The 24,397-nt window shown below is 40.9% G+C and overlaps 1 protein-coding gene across 1 annotated transcript; it reads left to right on the plus strand.

Annotated features, from left to right (window-relative positions):
• The first annotated feature begins 1,183 nt into the window (after nt 1–1,183).
• On the plus strand, nt 1,184–24,397 carry LOC134336550 (allergin-1-like). Its single transcript, XM_063030822.1, has 8 exons — nt 1,184–1,293; nt 3,020–3,187; nt 9,793–10,074; nt 12,412–12,495; nt 12,582–12,606; nt 15,131–15,159; nt 17,421–17,446; nt 19,473–24,397. Exons 1-8 carry the CDS (start codon nt 1,254–1,256, stop codon nt 19,578–19,580), a joined length of 762 nt encoding a protein of 253 aa, XP_062886892.1. The 5' UTR covers nt 1,184–1,253; the 3' UTR covers nt 19,581–24,397.

A 24,397-nucleotide genomic window follows, 5' to 3' on the forward strand; every position in this document is an offset into this window, starting at 1 on the left:
TCTTCAATCTTTCCTTATAACTCAGGTCCTCAAGTCTCAGCAACGTCCTTGTCAGTATTAAATACAAGAGATTGGGTAGATGCTGAAAACTGGCAGCAATCTGCTGGTCACGCTGCATCTACAGAGAGGAAGAAACAGCCAATGTTTGGGCTGAAACCCTTCATCAGGACTCACTTGTAAATTTTCTCTGTACTGTTTCAATCTTATTGATATCTTTCCTGTAGTTAGGTGACCATAAAGTCACCTTCTGGTTGATTTGTTAAAATGAAATCTTCTTCCTCTTAGGTAGAGCCAGATATCCCATGACACATAGAGTAGAGGAATTATTTTACTAGTTAACAATGATCTCTTAATCAACATTTTTAAACAGCTTGTCTAGTCGGTATCCCATTTGCTGTTTGTAAGCTGCTTTTAGACCACACTTGGAATATTGTGTTCGGTTCTGGTCGCCTCTGGAAGGACATGGAAGCCTTAGAGAGGGTGCAGCTTGGAATAGAGAGCATGTTTTATGAGGAAAGGTTGAGTATGGAAGGCTTTTTTTCCAAACTTTGGAGAGGAGGATGAGAGGTGATGTACAAGTGGTAATCACCGAGTGGACTGCTAGGTATTTCTTCCCAGAGTGGAAATGGCTTATACGAACAGGCATAATTTTAAGGTGTTTGGAGGAAAGTATTGATGGCAGAGCTGAGTTTTTTAAAAGGAGAATGATGGGTGCATGGAATGCCTTGCCGGGGGTGATGGTAGAGGCAGAGACATTTAAGAGACTTGTAGATTGGCACACGAATGAAGGAGAAATGGAGGGCTATGCCTGAGGACCATAGAGTAGGTTGGAAGGCTCGCACAATATCATGGGCCAAAGAGCATGTACTGCTCTATGTTCTATCTTCTTAACTGGCTGATGACTGCACTTCAAATATTGTTCAGTGGCTGAAATGAGCAAACAGTGGACTCCTCCTTGAAAGAGCCGTCAAAAGGCAATTTAATATTTGATACATTTCTAGGGGAAAAATTAATACCATCACTAGCCTTCCTCAAGAACAGCTAAGGTTAAGAACTTAGCCAAGTAGAAATAGCGCATGTCTGTGTAATTTTGGAAGCACCTCTTCGAGGGAGGTATGGTACGTTCCTGCTTCATTTGAATATGACTAAGTTGTTTCTTTAAACAGACATTTATAGCCCAGCTTGAGAACAGCGTTGATCTCTTGCTAGCTCAATGAAGAGAACATTTCCTCTTTCAAAACACTGCGAAGAAAATGTTAAAACCCGCTATCTTGGTTTTGGTTCAGCTGCTACGTAAGATAAAAGTTATTTCATTTTTTAATAATTATAAATGTCATTTCATTTAAGGTAAACATGGAAAATTTAGTCTGTAATATTATAAATTCTATCACAAGATATATTTACAATGTCTTAATACAGTGGGGGAAATTATTTTGTTTATAGTTACAGAGAGTTATAGAGTTATAACTCTTTTATAACAGTTATAGAGAGTTAGTTAAAACTCTGTGTTCAGGATTATGTAAGACATACCTCTTGAAGCTAGTATAATTCTGCCTCTAACTGTTTGAATGAAAAATAGCTTCTCTTTGATCTTATATCATCATTTTGTACTTTGTTCTGGTATCTTAACAAAAATGAAATAATTGATTGAGATGTGTAAAATAACGAGGGGTTAAGGCAAAGTAGACAGGAGGGCCCTACTGCCCTAAGCAGAGGGTTCAACCACCAGCGATGTAAAATTTAGATGGTAGAAGAACTCGAGGGGAGGTGTGGAATCATTTTCTTACTTAGAGGGAGCAGGAATCTGAAGCTCGCTGTCAGAAAGTGAGGTAGTGGCAGAAGCACCTCACATTTAAACAGCACTTGGCTGTGTACTCAAGGAGCTGTGACTTCAGATGTACGGACATATGCCTGAGATTAACTGGAGTGGTCTTTTCAACTAAGATAGCCACAATGTGCCAAGTGGCTTCCTTGTAAACTTTCGACAACTCTAATGCGATTGTCAGTACACAGGGATGGGAAAAAGCTGCAGAGGGTTTTAAAGTGAGCCGGTTCCATCATGGGCACTAATCTCTCCACCACTGAGGACATCTTTGAAGAGTGATCCCTCAGGAAGACTGCATCCCTCACCATCCAGACATACCCTCTTCTCATTGCTACCATCAGCGAGGAGCCTGAAGGCACACACGCGCTTTTGGGAACAGCTTTTCCCCCCCTGCCATCAGATTTCTGAACACATGAAAACTGCCTATTCTACTTGTTTATTTTGTTACATTTCTTCTTGTAACTTATTGTGCCTTGAACTGTACTGCTGCCACAAACTTCATGACATAAGGTCTTGGGTACCCTAGATTTTTTTATATGGTTTCAGATGGTCTGGCCTCCACAGAGCCCTGATCTCAACATCATCGAGACTGTCTGGGATTACCTGGAGAGACAGGAGCAAGCCAGACAGCCAAGATCTGTGGCAAGTTCTCCAAGATGCTTGGAACTACCTACCAGCCGATGTTTTAATAAAACTGCACAACAGTGTACCTAAAAGAATTGATGTGCCTTTTTGAAGGCAAAGGGAGGTCACACCAAATATTGACTTGGTTTAGTTTTTTTTTTACTGTTTACTGCTCCTTATAGTAATTTTTTTAATATTTAGAAACTTTTCATTTCATTATTTTTGGGAGTATCTTCGCTTTACAGATTTTTTTTTAAATGTGCCTAAGACTTTTGCACAATACTGTTGTCATGAGCCTGTGGGCCTCTGTGGCTTGCCATGGAGCAGTAGGCTTCAGAGTTTCTCGAGCTCCTGCATTGACTCATTCTCAGAGCCATTAACCCCAGGTGCTTTCGATTTAACTTTGTTGAGTTAATTGTGACTGGCACTTGTTTCCTGCATACGATGGTTGTTTAAATGGGACTCTGTAGGCGGGGTCCGTCTGTGTGTTTGGGAGGATGATTTGGCTTGTGGTGTGGCTCGGCTGGTATTCCTATATCCAACACTTTGCTTCTGTCTCTTCTTGGGAAGTCTGCCGTGCCTCCGCTCCTGGGGTCAAGACGTTGCCAGTGCTTCCCGTGACAGAGTCTGCCGTCCCCCGCACCCAGATAGAAGCAGTGCCAGCAACCGCCAGGACAGAGACTGCCGGCAATTCCACTGCACTTGGATCCAGTCCTGCAAGCATGCACCACGACAACAGTATGTCAGTGATAGTAAACCACCTTCTTCTGATTCTGGCATGATAATCTTTGCAATAACTTGTAGATTGAGCTGATGTGAATACAAAGCTGAATTATCTAAATGACATTATATTTCCATTATTTCAGGTGGAATTAGTGACATGGATTTACAACAAAGCATGGGCCATTTTCAATTAATCATTAAAACTCTCCATACGAAGTTGACCTCAGAAATCATGGTAATGACCTGTATAAGGGAGGAGGTACAAGCCCCATTTTCATCAGTGTTAGTGACATCAGCAAACTTCTAGCAATGTTCTGAAGTTGTTACATAGATCTGTTAAGATCCACAAATTAATTAAAACATTGGAGTAATAATGCTACTCCAGAAAATCCAATGAAAATAAAACTTGGGAGAGATGTGAAACCACAGGCTATTGACATGCAAGCAAATCTACCCCATCCTATTTGAAGAGGGCTGAAAAGAATTAAAGGTTTTGGAAAAAAAGTTTTTTTGAAAACATTTTTGCATCCTTGTGCAATCTGCCACTGGAAATCCTCAACAGAAATTAAATTTAAATGTAGTTCATTTAAACCAGAATGCATTTTATAGAATTTCATCTATCCAAAACACTCATACAGCCCACCTTTATATTAGACGAGGTTTGAACAAAGAACAGTTGTACAATGCTCTATCCTGACAAGAGACCAGAAATTCTTATTCTGTGACTCTTCACCTTCACTTGAGTTGAGAGTTTATGAAAAGCTACCATAAAGCTTGACTTTACAGCAGTCAGTATGCTTCCTCTCTTTAAATGCAAGAGATTCGGCAGATGCTGGGAATCCAGAACATGGTATACAAAATGCTGGAGGAACTCAGCAGGTCAGGCAGCATTCATGGAGAAGAATAAAGATTTAAGTTTTCAAGCCAAGAACCTTCATCAGAGTTCATCAGAAAGCTCTCTCTTTCATCCCTTTCTTTCTCTTAAGCTGTCCACCAGACCAGCTTGGTATCTGCTACCACCTCTGCTAACATTCACACTAACCCTCCCTTTCCTTGGCCTTGAGGATACAGAAATTCACCTCCAACTATTTCATCCTTGTTTTCCTTGTATCTATTTCTCGGTCTTAAATTTAAGAAGATCGCAGATCTAGAATTAAGTTATATTTGATGTGCTAAAATGTATTGATTCTGCATGTGTTTTAAGCATTTTCCTGGTTTTCATGTTAGTCTTGAGTTAAGCAGCCCACGGTCATTAAGAAAAATTCATTCAGTCTTTAGAGTGACTATTACGATGCAGAGGAATTTTGACGGGAAAAGTTTTGGATTTAGGATTGTAGTGAAAAGCTTTTTGATAGGTTTCAACCAAAGAATAACTTAATTAATATTATTTCCGAAGACTTTGGGGGTGGAATCCAGACTTGTTGCAGCCAACTTTTCTGAGTTTGTGTTTGTGGAATAACAATTCTACAGAGTTTCAGAGGACAGACATTGTTAAATGCGTTATAGTTAAATGCACACTTGCTGAAGGTACAGCTCCTCATCGTACTGTTCATGCATTCTCTGGCACAATTGTTTGCTTTCCTCTCACTGCAGATTTTCTCTATGCACTCTTGTCTTGCTGCCATGGTTCAGCTTATGGGTTCAGTGTTTCCCTCCTTGTACTGCTTACAACCTTATCTACTTCTAGAATGGCATATGATCATATACTTCCAAATACTCTCCAGTCTTCCTACCCTCAGTGGCCATTATTTTGGTTCTTGCCACCAACATTGGAATCCTTTGCCCCTCTCTCCTTTTTAATATGCTCAATTATTTCCCCTGGTCAGCGTGGATAAATTTGGTCCAAGGGTACTGTTCCCTTACTGTTCAGCGTCAAACTTCCAACTCCTGATGCAAATTTTGGTGACATGTCTTATAATCTACTGTGGCTGATTCCATCGCAAGTCAAGTCAACTTTATTGTCATTTAACTATATACATGTATACTGTCAAATGAGACAATGTTTCTCTGAACCAGGGTGTAAAGCACAGTAGTACACAACACACATATCACTTAGGAAAGTAAGAATAAAATCTACAAATGAATTACGATTTAAATAGACTAGAATGCATAAATTAAATATTGTAGGGTACAGAACAAATTGGCCAGTGACACTTCATATGCTATTTGGCAGGTTGCTCCTAATCGCCTGAGGAAAGAAACTGTTACCCATCCTGACCGTTCTTGTCTTTATGCATCAGTCTCCTGCCTGATGTGTGGCGCGTGGCCAAGTGGTTAGGGCGTTGGGCTCACGATCTGAAGGTCGTGGGTTCGAGTCTCGGCCAAGGCAGCGTGTTGCGTCCTTGAGCAAGGCACTTAACCACACACTGCTGCAGTCCACCCCGCTGAAAATGGGTACCGGCAGATGCTGGGGGTTAACCTCGCGATAGGCTGGCGTCCTATCCGGGGGGTGGGGGGGGGGGTAGTCTCATACTCTCAGTCGCTTCACACCACAGAAACCAGCAGAAGCACCGGCCTGATGGGCCACAAAGGCTCGGGACAGACTTTGACTTTGACTCCTGCCTGATGGTAGAAAGTCAGAGGATGGTGGATGGATGGGTGATATCATTGATAATACTAAGGGCCCTGCATATGTAGCACTCCTGATAGATGCCCCTAATGGAAACCCTTATGATCCTCTCGGTCATACTCACAGTCCTTTGTCGGGACTTCTGGTCCAATTCTCTGCTGCTCCCATACTCAATGGAGATGCAGCTCGTCAGAACACTCTCAGTGGTGCTCCTGTAAAGTTCAGTTAAGATGGAAGCAACATTATTAACTATAACTATGATATGCTGCCCAGCAACCAATACATTGGCGAGAGTGACTCAATTACAATAAATCCAAAGTAACATTCTAGACTGATGCAAAACTTATTTGCAAATAATCATAAGAATTGAATGAGAAGAAATGATAAATTACAAATACCACAAGTTATATAAGCCTTTATAAGCTCAATAAGTTAGTCACAGTCATAGTCATACTTTATTGATCCCGGGGGAAATTGGTTTTCGTTACAGTTGCACCATAAATAATAAATAGTAATAAAAACCATAATAGTTAAGTAGTAATATGTAAATTATGCCAGGAAATAAGTCCAGGACCAGCCTATTGGTTCAGGGTGTCTGACCCTCCAAGGGAGGAGTTGTAAAGTTTGATGGCCACAGGCAGGAATGACTTCCTATGACACTCTGTGCTGCATCTCGGTGGAATGAGTCTCTGGCTGAATGTACTCCTGTGCCCAACCAGTACATTACAAATACCACAAGTTATATAAGCCTTGTTAAGGGTTTCCATAAGTAGTGGATGGGAGATATTGTCCAAGATGGCATGCAACTTAGACAGCATCCTCTTTTCAGACACCACCGTGAGAGAGTCCAGTTCCATCCCCACAACATCACTGGCCTTACGAATGAGTTTGTTGATTCTGTTGGTGTCTGCCACCCTCAGCCTGCTGCCCCAGCACACAACAGCAAACATGATCGCACTGGCCACCACAGACTCGTAGTACATCCTCAGCATCGTCTGGCAAATGTTAAAGGACCTCAGTCTCCTCAGGAAATAGAGATGGCTCTGACCCTTCTTGAGACAGCCTCAGTGTTCTTTGACCAGTCCAGTTTATTGTCAATTCGTATCCCGCACACCATTGGGAGCATTTAATAGGTAGTGGGAGGGTATCCCCACTACTACCCCAGGCTATGACAACCTTAAGCATTATTATTACCATATGTCCAATGGAAGTGATAGGAAATCAAATTGAGTTGTGCTGTGGTGCTGATAATCCTCTTGAATTTATATTCCATAGATATAAAAATGGACAATATATCGGCTGAGAGAAAACCTTGAGGACCATCACAAATTACAGTGCATTAGTCAACATAACTGCAAGTTAACAGGCATAACAAATACTTGCATAGTTAAAAATACACGTAGTCATGTTTTCAATATTATTTTTTCTTTGTACAATTTGTCTTTTGCACATTGGCAGTACAGTCTTTGTTTATCTATAGAGGTTATAAATCCAATAGCATTTATGTATTTTTCCTGTAAATGCCCGCAAGAAAATGCGTAAAAGCAGTACATGGTGACATACATTCAATGGCCACTTTATTAGGTAGCTTGTTAATGCAGATATCTAACTAGCCAATCATGTGGTAGCAACTCAATAGATAAAAGCACGCAGACATGATCAAGAGGTTGTTGTTTAGATCATACATCAGAATGTAGAGGAAATGTGATCTAAGTGACTTTGTGGAATGATTGTTGGCGCCAGATGGGGTGGTTTGAGCATATCAGAAACTGTTGATCTCCTGGATTTTCATGAACAAGTCTCTGGAGTTTACAGAGAATGGTGCAAAAAATAAACAAAAAAAAAATCCAGTGAGTAGCAGTTCTGTAGGTTAAAATGCCGTATTAAAGAGAGGGATCAGAGGAGAATGGCCAGACTGGTTCAAGCTGACAGGAAGGCGACAGGAACTCAAATAACCACATGTTAGAACATCAGACCATAAGAGATAGGACTTGGCCAATTTATTATCCCTTTCAATCCCATTCTCCTCGTAACTTTTGATGCCCTGATTAATCAAGAACCTATCAACCTCCACCTTAATATACCCAGATGACTTGGCCTGCACAGCAGCAATGAATTCCACAGATTCACCACCATCTAGCTAAAGAAATTTTTCCTCAACTCTGTTGGAAATGGATTTGCTTCTGTTCAGAGGCTGTATCCTCTGGTTTCCATTTCCCACTATTGGAAACATCCTCTCCATATCATCCACTCTATCTAGGCCTTTCAATATTTGATAAATTTCAATGAGATCCCGCCCCCCATTCTTCTAAATTCCAGTGAATACAGGCCCAGAGCCATCAAACACGTCTCATATATTAACCCTTTCATTCCTGGGATAATTCTCATGAACCTTCTCGGGACCCTCTCCAATTGTATCATTTCTTAATGCATGCATTACTAAATGACAATAAAAGAGGACTGCGTGTCCTCATAATCTAATCCAATCTAATCTAATCTAATCTTTTTTTTAGATAAAGGGCCCAAAACTGCTCACAATATTCCAAGTGCAGACTAACCAATACCTTAAAAAGCCTCAGCATTATATCCTTGCTTTCATATTCTAGTCCTCTGGAAATGAATGTTAACATTGCATTTGCTGTCCTTATCACTGACACAACCTGCAAGTTAACCTTTAGAGGATCCTGCATGAGGACTCCCAAGTTCCTTTCCACCTCTGATTTTAAAATTTTCTCCCCGTTTAGAAAATAGTCTACACCTTTATTCCTTCTACCAAAGTGCATGACCATACACTTCCCTGCACCATATTCCATCTGCCACTTCTTTGCCCATTTTCCCAATCTAATTCTTTCTGCAGACACCCTGTTTCTTCAACATGACCTGTCCGGGAGACTTACCTGCCTTCAGACTTCCAGCTTCCCAAACACCTTCCTAGTAATGATCTTATCCGCCCTTTAAAACACTTCTTCAGTTTTGGGATGTACCTATCCTGCGCTTTCTGAATTGATCCCAGAAACACCAGCAATTGCTGTTCTGCTGTCATCCCAGCTAGTATCCCCTTTCAATCAACTTTGGCCAGCTCTTCTGTCAGGCCTCTCTAATTCCCATTACTCCACTATAATACTGATACTTCCAATTTTAGCTTCTCCTTCTCAAACTGCAGGGTGAATTCCATCATATTATGACCACTCTCACCTAAGGGTTCCTTTACCTTAAGATCCCTAATCAAATATGAGTCATTACATAATACACTGTCCAAAATTGCCATTCTCCGAGTGAGCTCAATCGCAAGCTACTCTGAAAAGGCATTATATAAATTCAATTTCTTGGGATCCACCCCCAATCTACCTGCATATTGGAATCTCCTGCGACAATTGCAACATTGGCCTTTCCTATCTCCCATTGTAACTTGTAGCCCATATTCTGGCTACTGTTCGGAGGCCTGTATCTAACTCCCATCAGGATCATTTATTTTGCAGTTTCTTATCCACAGGGCTTTTACAACAGTGGTGTGCAGAAGAGCATCTGTGAACACACAACATGAAGAAGTTGGGCTACAGCAGCAGAAGATCACAAACATACACGTAGTTGTCACTTTATTAGGGTGGCAGGGTGAAGATATGTCTCCAGCAAGGGAGGTGTAAGGCGATCCTTCCCTCCGCTAGCCTGTAGGTCACCCTTGGGCAAGGTGTAGCACCTGATAAGCCCCCGATCAGGGTCATGGGAGGAGGTGTTGGATGGTCTGATGAGCAGCTAGTGTATATCACAAGTCCTGGTTATGCAACCGCTGACGCCAGGCAGACAGTCACTGAAGAGTATTGATAATGGCTGGAGTCACCTGTTTTGTCAAGATACTGTCCATAAAGTGGCAATGGCAAACCACTTCTGTAGAAAAAATGGCCAATAACAATCATGGTCATAGAGCATGATCACCCACATCATACGGCATGGCATATAACGAAGATATAACTAAGTGTAACTCCAAAATCATAGTTAGATTTACTGTTTTCTTTTAAACGCTTAACCTGTGTTACTTTGGTTTCAATTCTAGTTTCAAAACCAGAAATAAAATCTGTCACTTCAAAAACCACTCTTGAAGTAGGAAATTGCATCTCTCTTCAATGCCACTCCACAAATGGAAGCCTTCCTGTGACTTACTCATTATTTCTACGTACAAGACATATCTCCACTATCAAGAAGTTTGATAGAGATCCTGCTATCTTTAATGTGCTCATAAACAATACTGAAGATGGCGGTGTGTACAAGTGCAAAGCTACAAGTAATGTTTCAGTCATGTTTAAATACAGTGAAGGGATCCATTTTACAATAAAAGGTATGTTTTCTTATTATTTAACTTAGCAAATGAATCAGATTTAGTCCAAAACTATACAGCATTTCTCTTTGATCAAATGCAAAGTCCCATTGAATTCTTTTCCTCAGTCATTCATTAAGTAAAACATGCCTTGGTTCTTAAAACAGATTCAAAAATTGGCTGAAGACGGACTCAGGAACCTTGAGGCTTCTGCATTTAGAGGGAGTCATGCATTCAAAAAATAATAACATGGTAACATGGTCACTTGCCCTCATCCCCCCGAAGATCTGCACGTGTTCTGGTCAGCTTGAGGACTGAAAGTCAAGCAACAGTAGGAGCCAAAAAGCATCCATGGTGAAACCATCCTCTTCTTTGATACCCCATCTACCATCTTAAACATGCAATCCATGACCCACTTCCAAATTCTGTGTACAGTGAGCACCATTTATCTTCTGGAAAATGCACTGGAGCTACTCGTCTAAGCATTTCTGACAGTGCCTGTCAAGCTTACTGCCAAGAAAGATAAGGGCTTCCAACACAAGAAACCACCACCAGTTGCAGGTTCCTTTCCAAGTGGCATCACATCCTGATTCCTTCATTGTCATTATGTCTAAGCCCTGGAACTCCATATCCCACAGCATTATGGGAGAAGCTTCAGCAGAAAGAACTGCAGAATTATAGAAATCAGATCAAAGGCAATTAGGGATAGGAGATTAGTGCTGGATTTGCCAATGCTGTCCAAACCCATAGATTAATAGGAAGATAGATAGCCAGGTAGCTAGCTAGATAGATTGCTAGGTAGACAGCAAGATAGATAGCAAGTTAGATGGATAGATATCTAACAAGTTAGATAGGTAACAATCTAGAGAGATTGATGGCAATAGAGATAGAGATTTTTTTAAAAATTGGGACTTTCCAGACTGACCCTGGATAGAAGTTGAAATTGAACATTGTCATTGGGCCACTTATTACAATGTGAAAACATCATGATCTTTTGAATTCTCTCTTCTCGAGCTTCCAGTCGCGTATAGGTATTGATTTTAATCCACGTTACGATGACAAACTCTGCCTCCTTCATCAGGGATGATGCCTGGGCACATCTAGTCTGATGGTATTTATACCCCCATCGTCCGTCCATCCCTCCTGATTGGTTAGTCCGTATCCAATCAGGATTCTGCTGTCCCACCTTGCTTACAATCAAATTCCAATTCTTACCTGGAGTGACCTTTACCTTTGTTAAAATTCTTTTCTTCTAGTTTTATTTCAATGGCTTCCTTCACCAAAAGCCATCAATTGAGCCCTTAAAAGGACCAACGGGAAAACCAGGAGGAACCCATCGCTATTGCCTGTCTTCCCTATATTTCCAGTTTCTGGATGGATCACCAGGATCCTGAAGAAACAGAAACATAGAAGCATGGAAAACCTACAGCACAATACAGGCCCTTCGGCCCACAATGCTGTGCCTAACATGTACTTACTTTAGAAATTACCTAGTGTTACCCATACCCTCTGTTTTTCTAAGCTCCATGTAGCGGACTAATACCATCCACAAACCCACAGGGAAGCTCAAGTCACAGTTTATGCAGGTCAAAGATGACCTGGGACTCTGGTCAGCTAGCACTTACAGGATTCCCTGTGAACATGGAGCAGCCTATATCGGCCAGATGGGACACACGGTGGAAACCTGGATCAAGCAGCACAGGAGGTGTATCTGTTTGGGTTACCCAGAGAAATTGGCAGTAGCAGACATTGCATTCACTACGGCCATAGGATTGATTTCCGCACAGAACTTCTGTGCCACACCAATGGCTTTTGGGGAAAGAAGCCATTGAAATAAAACTAGAGGCAAAGAATTTCAACAAAGACAAAGGTCTCGCTCTAAGTAAGAACTGGGATTCAACTGTAAACAAGGTGGGGCAGCGGAAACCTGATTGGATGAGGACTAACCAATCAGGATGGACAGATGACCGGACTAGTCATGCCCAGGTATCATCTCTCATGAAGATGGCAGAGTTTGTCATTGAAATGTCGATACTTGTACCCGGCTGGAAGCCCAAGAAGAGATTATTTGACAAGTACCAGAAAAGCAGTAGATCCTTTTCGTCATGATCTTTGTTTTGAATGCAGTAGCATTATTGGTCCAGCTATCTGATGACCTCCATAGCCAGTTTGGTGAGATTGCATTTGCTGTAATAAGGCCAATTATTTTGAAAAATATATCAGGTTTATCATTTTATTATTAATGGTACAAATAGTACTGTAATACAAATAAATCTATCTGAAACTATTTCAATAATCAGTGGGAAGTAGTCATATACACAATAATTTCTTCTGAAATAAAATATCCTTTTTCTACAGGTACCACTTCATATAAGTGGTTGTATTATACAACAATATCTCTTCTGCTGTTAGTGGGACTTTTAGTAATTATCTGTATTAAAGGTAAGTGTCCAATGCTCATTGTTATTTTAGATATCTTGCAAATTTGGTGATTTAAATTTTATCTTTAATGCTTGTATTTCTTTCAGTAGGTAAAAACCGAATCAATAAAAGGTAGGATTTCTCAATCTGTCATATTCAACTTTGTTACCGAATAGCTCCTGGTACATTTTGATTTCACAAGATGAATGTCAAAGGATTAATAGATTGACATATACAGGTATTTCAAAGTAACTAAGTAATTCTACACATTTACAGCATTGCCTAAAGTTGAGAGTTATTAAAATCCCAAGTAATTAAGTTCTCATATTTTCGTATGACATTGGTTGCCATTCAGCCCTTCAGAACAATTATATCAATTCCATATGCCCATCATTTCACTAATAATAATTTCTCTTTCAGATGTCCATCAGCTCACACCTCCCAACCCTCTGATTCTCCTCAGCCAATTAATCTACCAGCTAGCAGATGTTGGAGAGGAGACCAGAGTGCCAAGGGAGAGCCATACAGTCATAAGAACATACAAGCTCCAACATCAACAGTACCTAGAGTCAGGATTGAATGGAGTTTAATGTTTGGAGCTTGAGACAGCAGCTCTACCAGCTATATCATTGTCTTGCTCTGTGAATGATGTCAAGACTGGAATAGAAACTTAAAGCAGAATAGCAGATGTCCAGTTCCTGATTGCCTACAGACTAGTTCTAGCAGCACGACCACCGAAATAGTTTATCCAATAAAAGGTGGCGGAATCAATCTATGTTTAACATTAACACCCACAAAATGCTGGAAGAACTCAGCAGGTCAGAAAGCATCCATGGAAATGAATAAACGGTCGACATTTCAGTCCGAGACCTTTCGTCGGGATTGAAACGGAAGGACGGAGAAGCCGAGTAAGGTGGTAGGGAAGGGGAAGGAGGGCAAGTTGGAAGGTGATGTGAAGCCAGGTGGGTGGCGGAGGGGAATGAAGAAACTGAGAGATGATAGATGGAAAAGGGAAGGGGCCAGAGAGGAATCTGATAAGAGGGGAGAGTGGACCATAGGAGAAATGGAAGAAGGGACACCAGGGAGAGCTGATAGCGGATTACAGGAAGAGGTAAAAGGGGGCCAGAGTGGGGAATTGAATGCGAGGGAGGGGAGAAATTCACTGGAATTTGTAGAACTCAGATTGGAGACTACCTCCAAAAAGCGTTGCTCCTCTAACCTGAGAGTGGCCTCACTGTGGAAGATGAGGATGCCATGGACCAAGATGTCAGAATGGGAATGGGTATTGGAATTGGAATGGTTGGCCACTGGGAAATCCTGCTGCTTGTGTGATTTATTACACTTCTGCAAACTTAGCTAATCAGACCATCTATATTTTGGTCCAGATGTTTACATATATCACAAACAGGAAGTGGAAGAATAGATCTGTGGTCAATATTACTTAATGAATTCAATGTTATATTTCCTTTAAGTTTTCACATGTTTATATTTAGATTTTATTTTACTTTACTTTACTTTATTGTTGCCAAACAATTGATACTAGAGCGTACAATCATCACAGCGATACTTGATTCTGCGCTTCACATTTCCTGAATTACAAATCGATAGCAAATATTTAAAATTTAAATTATAAATAGAAAATAGAAAAAGGGAAGTAAGGTAGTGCAAAAAAACTGAGAGGCAGGTCCGGATATTTGGAGGGTACGGCCCAGGTCCGGGTCAGGATCCATTCAGCAGTCTTATCACAGTTGGAAAAAAGCTGTTCCCAAATTTGGCCGTACGAGTCTTCAAGCTCCTGAGCCTTCTCCTGGAGGGAGAACGGACGAAAAGTGTGTTGACTGGGTGGGTTGTGTTCTTGATTATCCTGGCAGCACTGCTCCAACAGCGTGCAGTATAAAGTGAGTCCAAGGACGGAAGATTGGTTTGTGTGATGCGCTGGGCTGTGTTCACGATCTTCTACAGTTTCTTCCGGTCTTGGACAGGACAACTTCCATACCAGGTTGTGATGCACCCTAGAAGAATGCATCTGTAAAAATTAGTGAGGGTTTTAGGGGGCAGGCCAAATTTCTTTAGCAGTGGACAGTGGACTCTGCTTAGTTGGACCAAGTCAGGTCATTTGTGATATTGACCCCAAGGAACTTAAAGCTTTAGATTTAACTGATAAAATAAGGTTTTTATTGAATTGCAGTGAATTTAAGAAAATTTAGAACATCGTTATCCTCCAAGTGCCTCAATAACCCAGAGAGCGATGTTGGCTGGAATCAGGGCATTATGCTTTCACTCTTGGTAGGGTCACCCATGCCAAACAGGTCAAAGGGTATAGGCCAGACTAAGAGAGGTCCATCGGTTCTCCAGGTTCAGGGGTTTAGCTCAAGGCTAACAATCCTGACTAGTAAAACAAAGCTGTTACAGAAAGAGCAATGAAGAATCCTTCTACGTCTGGGTGGAGGACTTTCGTCGTTGCCCTAAATGCCAGCAGTGTAACGGGTAGTTTAATAAAAGAACATCATTATTACAGTATATAACAAACAACAACAAATCTTGTCTGATGTAATTCATTTTTAAAGTATAAATTTAGAATGTTTTAATTTCTAATTTAGAAATTATATTTTAATCTAGAAATAATAATTTTAAAATGTAATAAATGTAATTTCAGGTACAAAACACAGGAACAGCGTAACCAAGGTAAACTTACTTTCTCTGTTTATAACCTGGGAATAATTCTCGGTGATCCTATCAAGATAAAGTCTTTTCCTTTCGAAAACTTCATTTCATTTTATTTCTAGGACCTCTGAAAGAAAATACCACGATCATCTACAGTAAAGTCAGTAAAATGACATATCCAAACGCGAAAAGCTTCTTGTAATTTGCTCACAGTGCTGGACTATAAAATCACCATGACATTAACCATAAAAACAAGAAATTGACCATTGTTCAAACTGATGAAAAAAAAAGAATTTAAAACAAATTACAGAAAAAAATCACAACTACAATTTATTTCATGTTCTGAATTTATATATGCATACTTTAAAAAGTCAGAAGTATGTTCAAAACTATTGCTTTACGTCCTATTTTATTTATTTAGAGATACTGTGTGGAACGGGTTCTTCCGATCCAATGAGCCATACCACCTAGCAACTAACTTAACTCTAACCTAAATCATGGTACAATTTACAACGACCAATTAACCTACTAACTGGTACAGCTTTGGAATGTCGGAGGAAAGCAGAGCACCCACTAAAAACCCACTCACTCGTGAAGGACGTACAAACTTCTCACGGACAGTGTTGGAATTGAACTCTGCACCCCAACACCCCGTGCTGTAGTAGCGTCACACTTGGAATGGCACGGTAGCGCAGTGGTTCGCGCAATGCTTTATGGTATCAATGACCTGGGTTCAATTCCCACCACTGCCTGTAAGGAGTTGGTATGTGTTCCCTCTGGGTTCTCCAGTTTCCTCCCACATTCCAATGGTGTACCGGTTGGTTGGTTAATTGGGTCATTGTAAACTGTCCCGTGATTAGGCTAGGATTAAATCAGGAGACTGGGGTGGTGTATCTCAAAGGGCTGGAAGGGCCTATTCCACCCTGTACCTCAATAAATAAATAAATATAGCGCTGTAAAGCCCAAAATTAGTTTCTCATATAATCAGAGTGGATTTACTATCAAAGTGCATATACGTCATCATAAGCTACATTGAGATTCATTTTCTTGCGGGATTTACAGGAAGTAAAGAAATACAATAGAATTTATGTACAGCTATACATAACAAAGAGAATTTGCTCAAGACTCTACTAATCCACAATATTCTTATAAATGTGGGTTTGATTAGTTGGATGACTTTTACCAATATTCCCCATTAATTATTAGTTTCTTTGTGTTATGCATTGGAGGGTGGATTTCCATTCGTTCCAGAGTAGATCACACCTGAATAACAGCTTGGTAGAAGAAATAAGGGAGTAGACTATGTTTTAAACAGGGAGATAATTCACAAATCAGAGGCGCAAGAGGACTTGGGAGCTCATGTCATCTAAAGACAATTTGTCACAAGTACGTCAAAGGATACAGTGAACCAACACAGTCTGCGGATTTGCTGGGAGCGTTCCATATTTCAGCACCAGCACAGCATGCCTACAACTTATTAACCCTGACCTGAACGCCTTTTGGAATGAGTGAGCAAGCAGAGTACCTGAAGGAAAGACACGCGGGTCATGGGAAGAACGTTTGACTCCTTACAGACAGCAGAGGGAATTTGAATCCCTGATCTTCCAAATGCTGGAGCTGTAAAGCACTACGCAAACTGCTACCCTACCACGTAGCTGTTCTTCCAATCTACCATCATCAACATATTCTGATACTTTTTTTAAAAACAAATTCAATCAAATTAGTCAATCAGGATCACCCACCACAAAACCGTGCTGACTGTCTCTGAAGAAAACCCTGTCTTTCTGAGTGCTGATTAATTTTGTCCCTCTGAATTTTTTTCCAATAACTTGCATGGGGCTTATGATTACTTGCTTATCCCTGCTGCCATTCTTAATAGGAAAGTAGTAGAGGAGATGACAGTCAAAACGATGAGGCTAGTATTGACACCAAACAAAAGGTCATTCTGGAGATGCAAATCAGCTGGAAGAGAAGAACTATTTTCTAAAATTATGAAAGGGAAACTATTGAAAGTGGAAATCTGAGATAAAAGCAGAAAAGTTTGAAGAATTCGTTCTGAGAAATAGCTGAACTTCAGCTGCAAAGGACACTGCAATATCGGGATGAGTACACATAAAGGGAACAGAGGGAGAAAAGGTGTAAGATAAAACAAACAAAGTCGAGTCACTGACTAACAGCAGCGGGAGAGAGACGTATAAACCGATATGAACATAACCACAATTATTTGACAAAAATAATTTGTGTGCATCATAATTAACTTCCACTTTAATTTGTTTTTGCAGATACCAACGTGGACAACACTTGCTCTGTAAGTAAAATTTTACTGCTGCTAATTTACTTTCTGTGACATTACTATGAAAGTACATAACACATTCCAACAGATTATGTAAGTTTCCAACTTCATAAAATTTTATATATACGGATGAATACCGATAGTATTAACTTAGCAGATCCATCCAGAAAGAACATAACATTCACCTTCCCAACGTCTCCCATCTGACAGCTAGCATTCAATTTTTCTTTTAATGAATTAATGAAATGCTTTTGCTCTCATTACCTTATCAAAAGTCCTATTTCACACTTTGCTCACTCTTTGTGTGAAAAAGATTTTCCAGTCATTGGTTTCATGAGGGAGGGAAAAGGGAAAACAGGTAACTAACAGCCCTGTTGTGTTTCAGATCCTTAATGACTTTTTCCCTATTAACTTATAAAGAACAATGGTTGCAATAAATGCAAATTTGGTTTTTTGAAGCAATAATTAAGAAAATACGAGGATAAGTCTCTTTAAATTTAAATTGTAATTTCAATTTAAAAAGCAATACATGAGGATTGGAGTATGGAAAGTGGCATTCTAACTTTAGGGGAACGTGGTCATATGATTGGAGCACTAGTGAGACAAATAATGAAAGGCTGGCAACAAGCAAAGTGATGGTAGATGTTTAATGTAGACAACGTAGACTAACTTGATTTTGGCTTTGAAATATAGGGAATTCTTCTTAAGTGGTAAGAATTTTTTAGTTTTGAACCCAAAAATAATGAACATTGATATACCGAACACATGCCTGATGTGTGCTGAACTATTGTTGGAATCTGTGCATAGTACTGCATTTATAGGGCTTGAAGCAGGATAGTCCCAAAGACACAAGAAATGCAAAGTGGCATGCCTAATCCTTTTCTAACTTGGGGCTCATGTTCCATTTCTTATATCTTGTATCCTTTTTTAGTACCCAGATAGGAATCCTGTCAACCATTAATTCCCTGCTAGCTAATAGTACAAGAGTACACCTACAACCCTCTTCCATAAATCGAAAACTTGCCAACCTTTCAAATTGTCTTTATGGCAACAAAGCCCAACTGAGCCAAAGTCACCAAATGAAATGAAAACAACAGGAATTCTGCAGATGCTGGAAATTCAAGCAACACACATCAAAGTTGCTGGTGAACGCAGCAGGCCAAGCAGCATCTGTAGGAAGAGGTGCAGTCGACGTTTCAGGCCGAGACCGAAGGGTCTCAGCCTGAAACGTCGACTGCACCTCTTCCTACAGATGCTGCTTGGCCTGCTGCGTTCACCAGCAACTTAAATGAAATGAAAGCCAACTTATTTTACTTTCACTAGATGGCTTCTTGTCTTGACTCAAATAATCGTCCAGGATCCAATCATAGGCACGATCGTGACGTGTGCATTGCAAATGCCTCTAATCGTGCCCCAAGTTTAATTACCCTCCTTTTATCTTTTGCTTTATCAAAACCACACTTACTTTTCCTACAAAATTTATCCTTCTCTCACCTCAACTCTGAACTAATTCCACAGCCTATAGTCTCACTTTCAAGAATTCTACAGCGCATGTTCTCAGTATTAATTTACTTTAAAAAATGATTATTAGCACGATTTTCCTCTTTTGTACATTGGATATTTATCAGTCTTTATTTTGTATAGTTTTTAGTGAAAACTATTGCATTCCTGCAAATGCCTGCAAGAAAATGAATCTCAGGGTAGTATATGGTGACATATACAGTACAACCTTTAATAATAAATTTGCATTGAACTTTGACATTCCTTGCCCAATTGCCTCAGATTTGTCACCTGCTTAGGTTTATAGAAGTCTTTGAAAAGTTAGTTTTCACCATTCTTAATAGGACTTTTTAAATAATTCTACACATATTGGAAAATAGCCTACTTGAAAAAAAATTCTCCCAAAACTACACCAATGGAAAAAGCATGGTAATCACAGAAAGAGAACAATCATGGATTAGAAAAGTCTAACCACAGCAATGGCAATACAAAAATGGAGCACTCCAGAAATAATTCTGACAGTTCTTTTTCTTTATAACAGATTGAAGATAAAGTCGTATATACTCAATTTAACTTACAATCCCAGAAGAATAAGAAAGCACAACAACAAGAAGGAGTAGTTTACGCCGCAATTAATTTCAATGAATAGTGATGGAAGGAGCATTGAAGTGTAAAGTGTTGTTATCAAAATTAGGAAATATTTACAAAAACACAAAATGCTCAAAACACTCAACAGTTCTGACAACATTTGTGGTCCTCAGCTTCCACATCCTTCCTACAATGAGGTGACTGGAACTAAACACAATATTCCATGTCTGGTTTAACTTTATAGAGCTGCAACATTACCTAGCAAACTTGTATTATGGAAACTGCATGTTTTAGGATAGATTAGATAGATAGATATTTATTGATCCCAAAGGAAATTACACTGTCACAGTAGCATTAGTAGCACAGGTATACAAATATTAGAAGAGAAGTAAGAAAGAATAAAAAAAAGTTACCTCAAGCATTCTAACAGGAGGGAGTCATCACTTCCCCAGCTATAGGTTGACTCATTATAGAGCCTAATGGCTGAGGGTAAGAATAACCCCATAATGCGTTCTTCGAAGGAGCACAGTTGTCTTAGTCTATTACTAAAACTGCTCCTTTGTTCAGCCAAGGTGGTATGCAGAGGTGAGAAACATTGTCCAGAATTGCCAGGATTTTCCATAAGTTCCTTTGTTCTACCACAGTCTCCAGTGTCCAGACTGACTCCTATAACAGAGCCAGCCTTTCTAATCAGTTTATTGAGCCTGTCGGCATCACGTGTTGTTGCCATTGCCTCAGCACACCACCGCATTGAAGATTGTACTGGTAGAACATGTGAAGGAGAGGCCTGCATACTCCAAAGGGCCTCAGTCTCCTCAGGAAGTAGAGGCGACTCTAGCCCTTCTTATACACAGCCTCTGTGTTGGTGCTCCACTCAAGTCTCTCATCCAGGTGCACCCCCAGGTACTTGTAGGTCCTCACCACATCCACGTCCTCACCATCAATAGTAACAGGGAGCAGTGCAGGCTTACTCTTCCTAAAGTCCATCACCATCTCCTTTGTCTTACTGATGTTGAACTGCAGATGATTCAGTTTGCACCATTTGACCAAGTCCTTCACCAGGGCCCTGTATTCATCCTCCCGTCCTCCCTTTATACACCCAACTATTGCTATGTCATTAGCGAATTTCTGCAGATGATATGACTCAGTGTTGTACCTAAAGTCTGAGGTATACAGGGTAAATAGGAAGAGAGTCAATACAGTCCCCTGTGGGGCCCCAGTGCTGCTTATAGCCATGTCTGACACACAGCTCTGAAGCTGCACAAACTGTGCTCTGCCAGTCAGGTAGTCCGTTACTCACGATACAATGGAAGTGCCAACCAGCATTGAACCGAGATTTTCCCCCAGCAGTGAGGGCTGTATGGTATTGAAGGCACTTCAGAAATCAAGAAACATGATTCTCACAGTGCTGCCCTGCTTATCCAAATGGAAGTCGGCTCTTTTCAGCAGGTAGATGACAGCACCGTCGACTCCAATGTGCTCATGGTAGGCAAACTGCAGGGGATCGAGGGCTGATCCGTCCAGGGGTCAGAGGTGAGCCAGGACCAGCCTCTCTAGGATCTTCTTGATGTGAGAGGTCAGGGCCACTGTAAGGTTGAGGAAGTTTGGTATGGGCCCCCAAATCCTAAGAAATTTCTACAGGGCCACAATTGAGAGCATCCTGACTGGCTGCATCACAGCCTGGTATGGACACTATACCTCCCTTAATCGCAGGATTCTGCAGAGAGTGGTACGGAGAACCCAGAGCATCTGTGGTTGTGAGCTTCCCACGATCCAGAACATTTACAAAGACAGGTGTGAAAAAAGGTCCCGTGGGATCATTGGGTCCCGAGCACCCCAACCACAATCTATTCCAGCTGCCACCATCCGGGAAACTGTACCATGGCATAAAAGCCAGGACCAACAGGCTCTGGGACAGCTTCTTCTACCAGGCCATCAGACTGATTAACTCACACTGATTTGAGTGTATCTCTATGTTACATTGACTGTTCTATTTATTATAAATTACTACGATTGCACATTGCACATTTAGACAGAGATATAATGTAAAGATTTTTACTGCTCCTGTATGTGAAGGATGTAAGAAATAAAGTCAATTCAATTCAGGTAGTCATTCAAGACAAGATAGAGGCACAATAAGGCAAGACAGGCAGAAAGGTTGTTTCCACTGTTACGTGAGACTAGAACAAGGGGACATCGCCTGAGGATTCATGGGAATAGATTTAAGACGGAGATGAGAAAGAACTGCTTTTCCCAGAGAGTAGTAAATCTGTGAATTCTCTGCCCAGGGAGGTAGTAGAGATGACTTCATTAAATATATTTAAGACACCATTAGCTTTTTTGCATAATGGAGGAATTAAGGGTTATGGGTAAAGGCAGGTAGGTGGAGCTGAGTCTATGACCACGTCAGACTGAATGGCAGAGCAGGCTTGACAGGCCAGGCCTACTCCTGTTCCTATTTCATTGTCCTTATGAAATAAAAAAATAAAGGCATCCATTAGTCTTGCGAGACCATGGATCTGCCCCTGGAAAATCTTCACTCTCCAGGGCGCAGGCCTGGGCAAGGTTGTATGGAAGACCAGCAGTTGCCCATGCTGCAAGTCTCCCCTCTCCACGACACCAATGTTGTCCAAGGGAAGGGCATTAGGACCCATACAACTTGGTACCAGTGTTGTTGCAAAGCAATGTGTGATTAAGTGCCTTGCTCAAGGACACAACACGCTGCCTCGGCTGTGGCTCGAACTCTCACGACCTTCAGGTCGCTAGTCCAATGCCTTAACCATGGCCACGTGCCCACTCAAATAGACCTACTGTCAAACATTAACTCTGTTTCTCTTTATACAGATGAAGCCTAGCCTGCTGAGTGTTTCCAGCATTTTCAGTTTTTATTTTCAGATTTTTTTTTTGGATTTTCAGTAAATACTTGCTCTTCTCATTAATTGAACTTGATTTGTCTTCATTTTGTGCTAAGTAGCTGGTCATTGTATCAATATGATGAAAAGCAAATGCTTTATTTGTGTAAAGGAAATAAACCAGCTTGCCAATAGTGGAAGCAGTTGTAGTTTTGGGCATTGATGCTACACAGTGGCCATTCATGATGGAGCTGCTTGTTTATGTGTGATGTCACTGTCCCTGGGTTTGCCATGTCCTACCACTACCACCATGACACATGGTAGGAATAAGCTGATGAAGACCTTCATCATTCATTCTAGACGCACTAAGATTATGTCATAGAACATGACAGCACAGAATCATGTCATTCGGCCTTTCTAGTCTATGCCGGGCTAGGTAATCTGGCTAGTCCCATCAACCTGCACCCCGACAGTAGCCCTCCATAGCCATCCCATCCATGTACCTATCCAAATTTCTCTTTAATGTTGAAACTGAACCCGAACCCACATCCATCACTTGTGCTGGCAGCTCATTCCACACTCTCCGAGTGAAGAAGTTCCCCCTCATCTTCCCCTTAAACATTCCATCTTTCATGCTTAACCCTCAACCATCAGCCTCTTGAACCAGTGGGCATAACATCACTCAACTTCATTCACCCCATCACTGAACTGTTCCTACAACCTATGGATTTACATTCAAGGGCTCTTCATCTCATGTTCTCGATATTTATTGTTTTTTTTTCCCCTTTGTATTTGCACAGTTGTCTTTTGCATATCGGGTTTTGTCCATCCTGTTGGGTGCAGGCTTTCATTGTTTCTATTATGTTTCTTGGATTTACTGAGTCACCCGCAAGAAAATGAATCTCAAGGTTGTATATGGTTACATATGTACTTTAATAAATTTATGATGATGATGATTGAGGACACACAGTCCCCTTTTATTGTCATTTAGTAATGCATGTATTAAGAAATGATAAAAATGTTTTTCCAGAATGATATCACGAAAACACATGACAAACCGACTTAAAAACTAACAAAAAAACATAATTATAACATATAGTTACAACAGTGCAAAGCAATACCGTAATTTGATAAGAACAGACCATGGCACAGTAAAAGTCTCAGAGTCTCTCGAAAGTCCCGTCATCTCACGCAGACGGTAAACCTTCAGCGCTGCCAACTTGCTGATACAGCATCCCGGAAGCATCCGACCACAGTCCGACTCCGAGTCCGTCCGAAAAACTCCAAGCCTCCGACCACCTATTCGACACCGAGCACTGAGCACCATCTCTGCCGAGCATTTCGACCCCGGCCCCGGCAACAGGCAATACGCAAAGCCGAGGATTTGGGGCCTTCCCCTCCGGAGATTCTCGATCGCACAGTAGCAGCAGCAGTGAAGCAGGCATTTCAGAAGTTACTCCAGATGTTCCTCTGCATTTTCACGACTGTCCCCATCAAATCTGGATTGTGCATGGCACCCCTAGTTACACATATCAATATTCATTCGGAATGGCCATGCACGCTGCGTCGCACCGCCATCTTCTCCTCCCTCCTCCTTTACTTTGAACTTTAACCCATGACCTCTTATTGTCTCACCCAACCTCAGTGGAAAAAGCCCACTTGCATTTACCTCATCTAGACCTCTCATAATTTTCTTTACCTGTATTAAATCTCCCCTCAATCTTCTACATTCTAGGGAATAAAGTTGTAACCTATTCAACCTTTCACTATAACGCAGGTCCTCGTCCCACCAACATCTTTGTAAATTTTCTCTACGCTTTTTCAATCTTATTTACATTTTTCCTGTAGGTTGGTGACCAGAACTGTACACAGAATTCCAAATTAGGTCTCTCAAACATCTTATACAGTTTCAACATAACATCCCAACTCCTATACTCATTACACTGACTTATGAAGGCCATTGTGCCAAAAGCTTTCTTTATGAGCCTATCTACCTTTGACAACACTTTCAAGGAATTACGGAACT

This window comes from Mobula hypostoma, chromosome 22 (genome assembly GCF_963921235.1).
Source record: "Mobula hypostoma chromosome 22, sMobHyp1.1, whole genome shotgun sequence".
In the NCBI taxonomy this organism is placed as follows: domain Eukaryota; kingdom Metazoa; phylum Chordata; class Chondrichthyes; order Myliobatiformes; family Myliobatidae; genus Mobula; species Mobula hypostoma.

Coding starts and splice junctions, on each gene's coding strand:
- LOC134336550 (XM_063030822.1), top strand. CDS start 1,254: ATGTTAAAACCCGCTATCTTGGTTTTGGTTCAGCTGCTAC. Junction 3,188..9,792: donor AAGCATGCACCACGACAACA/GTATGTCAGTGA, acceptor TTTCAATTCTAG/TTTCAAAACCAGAAATAAAA. Junction 17,447..19,472: donor ACGTGGACAACACTTGCTCT/GTAAGTAAAATT, acceptor TCTTTATAACAG/ATTGAAGATAAAGTCGTATA.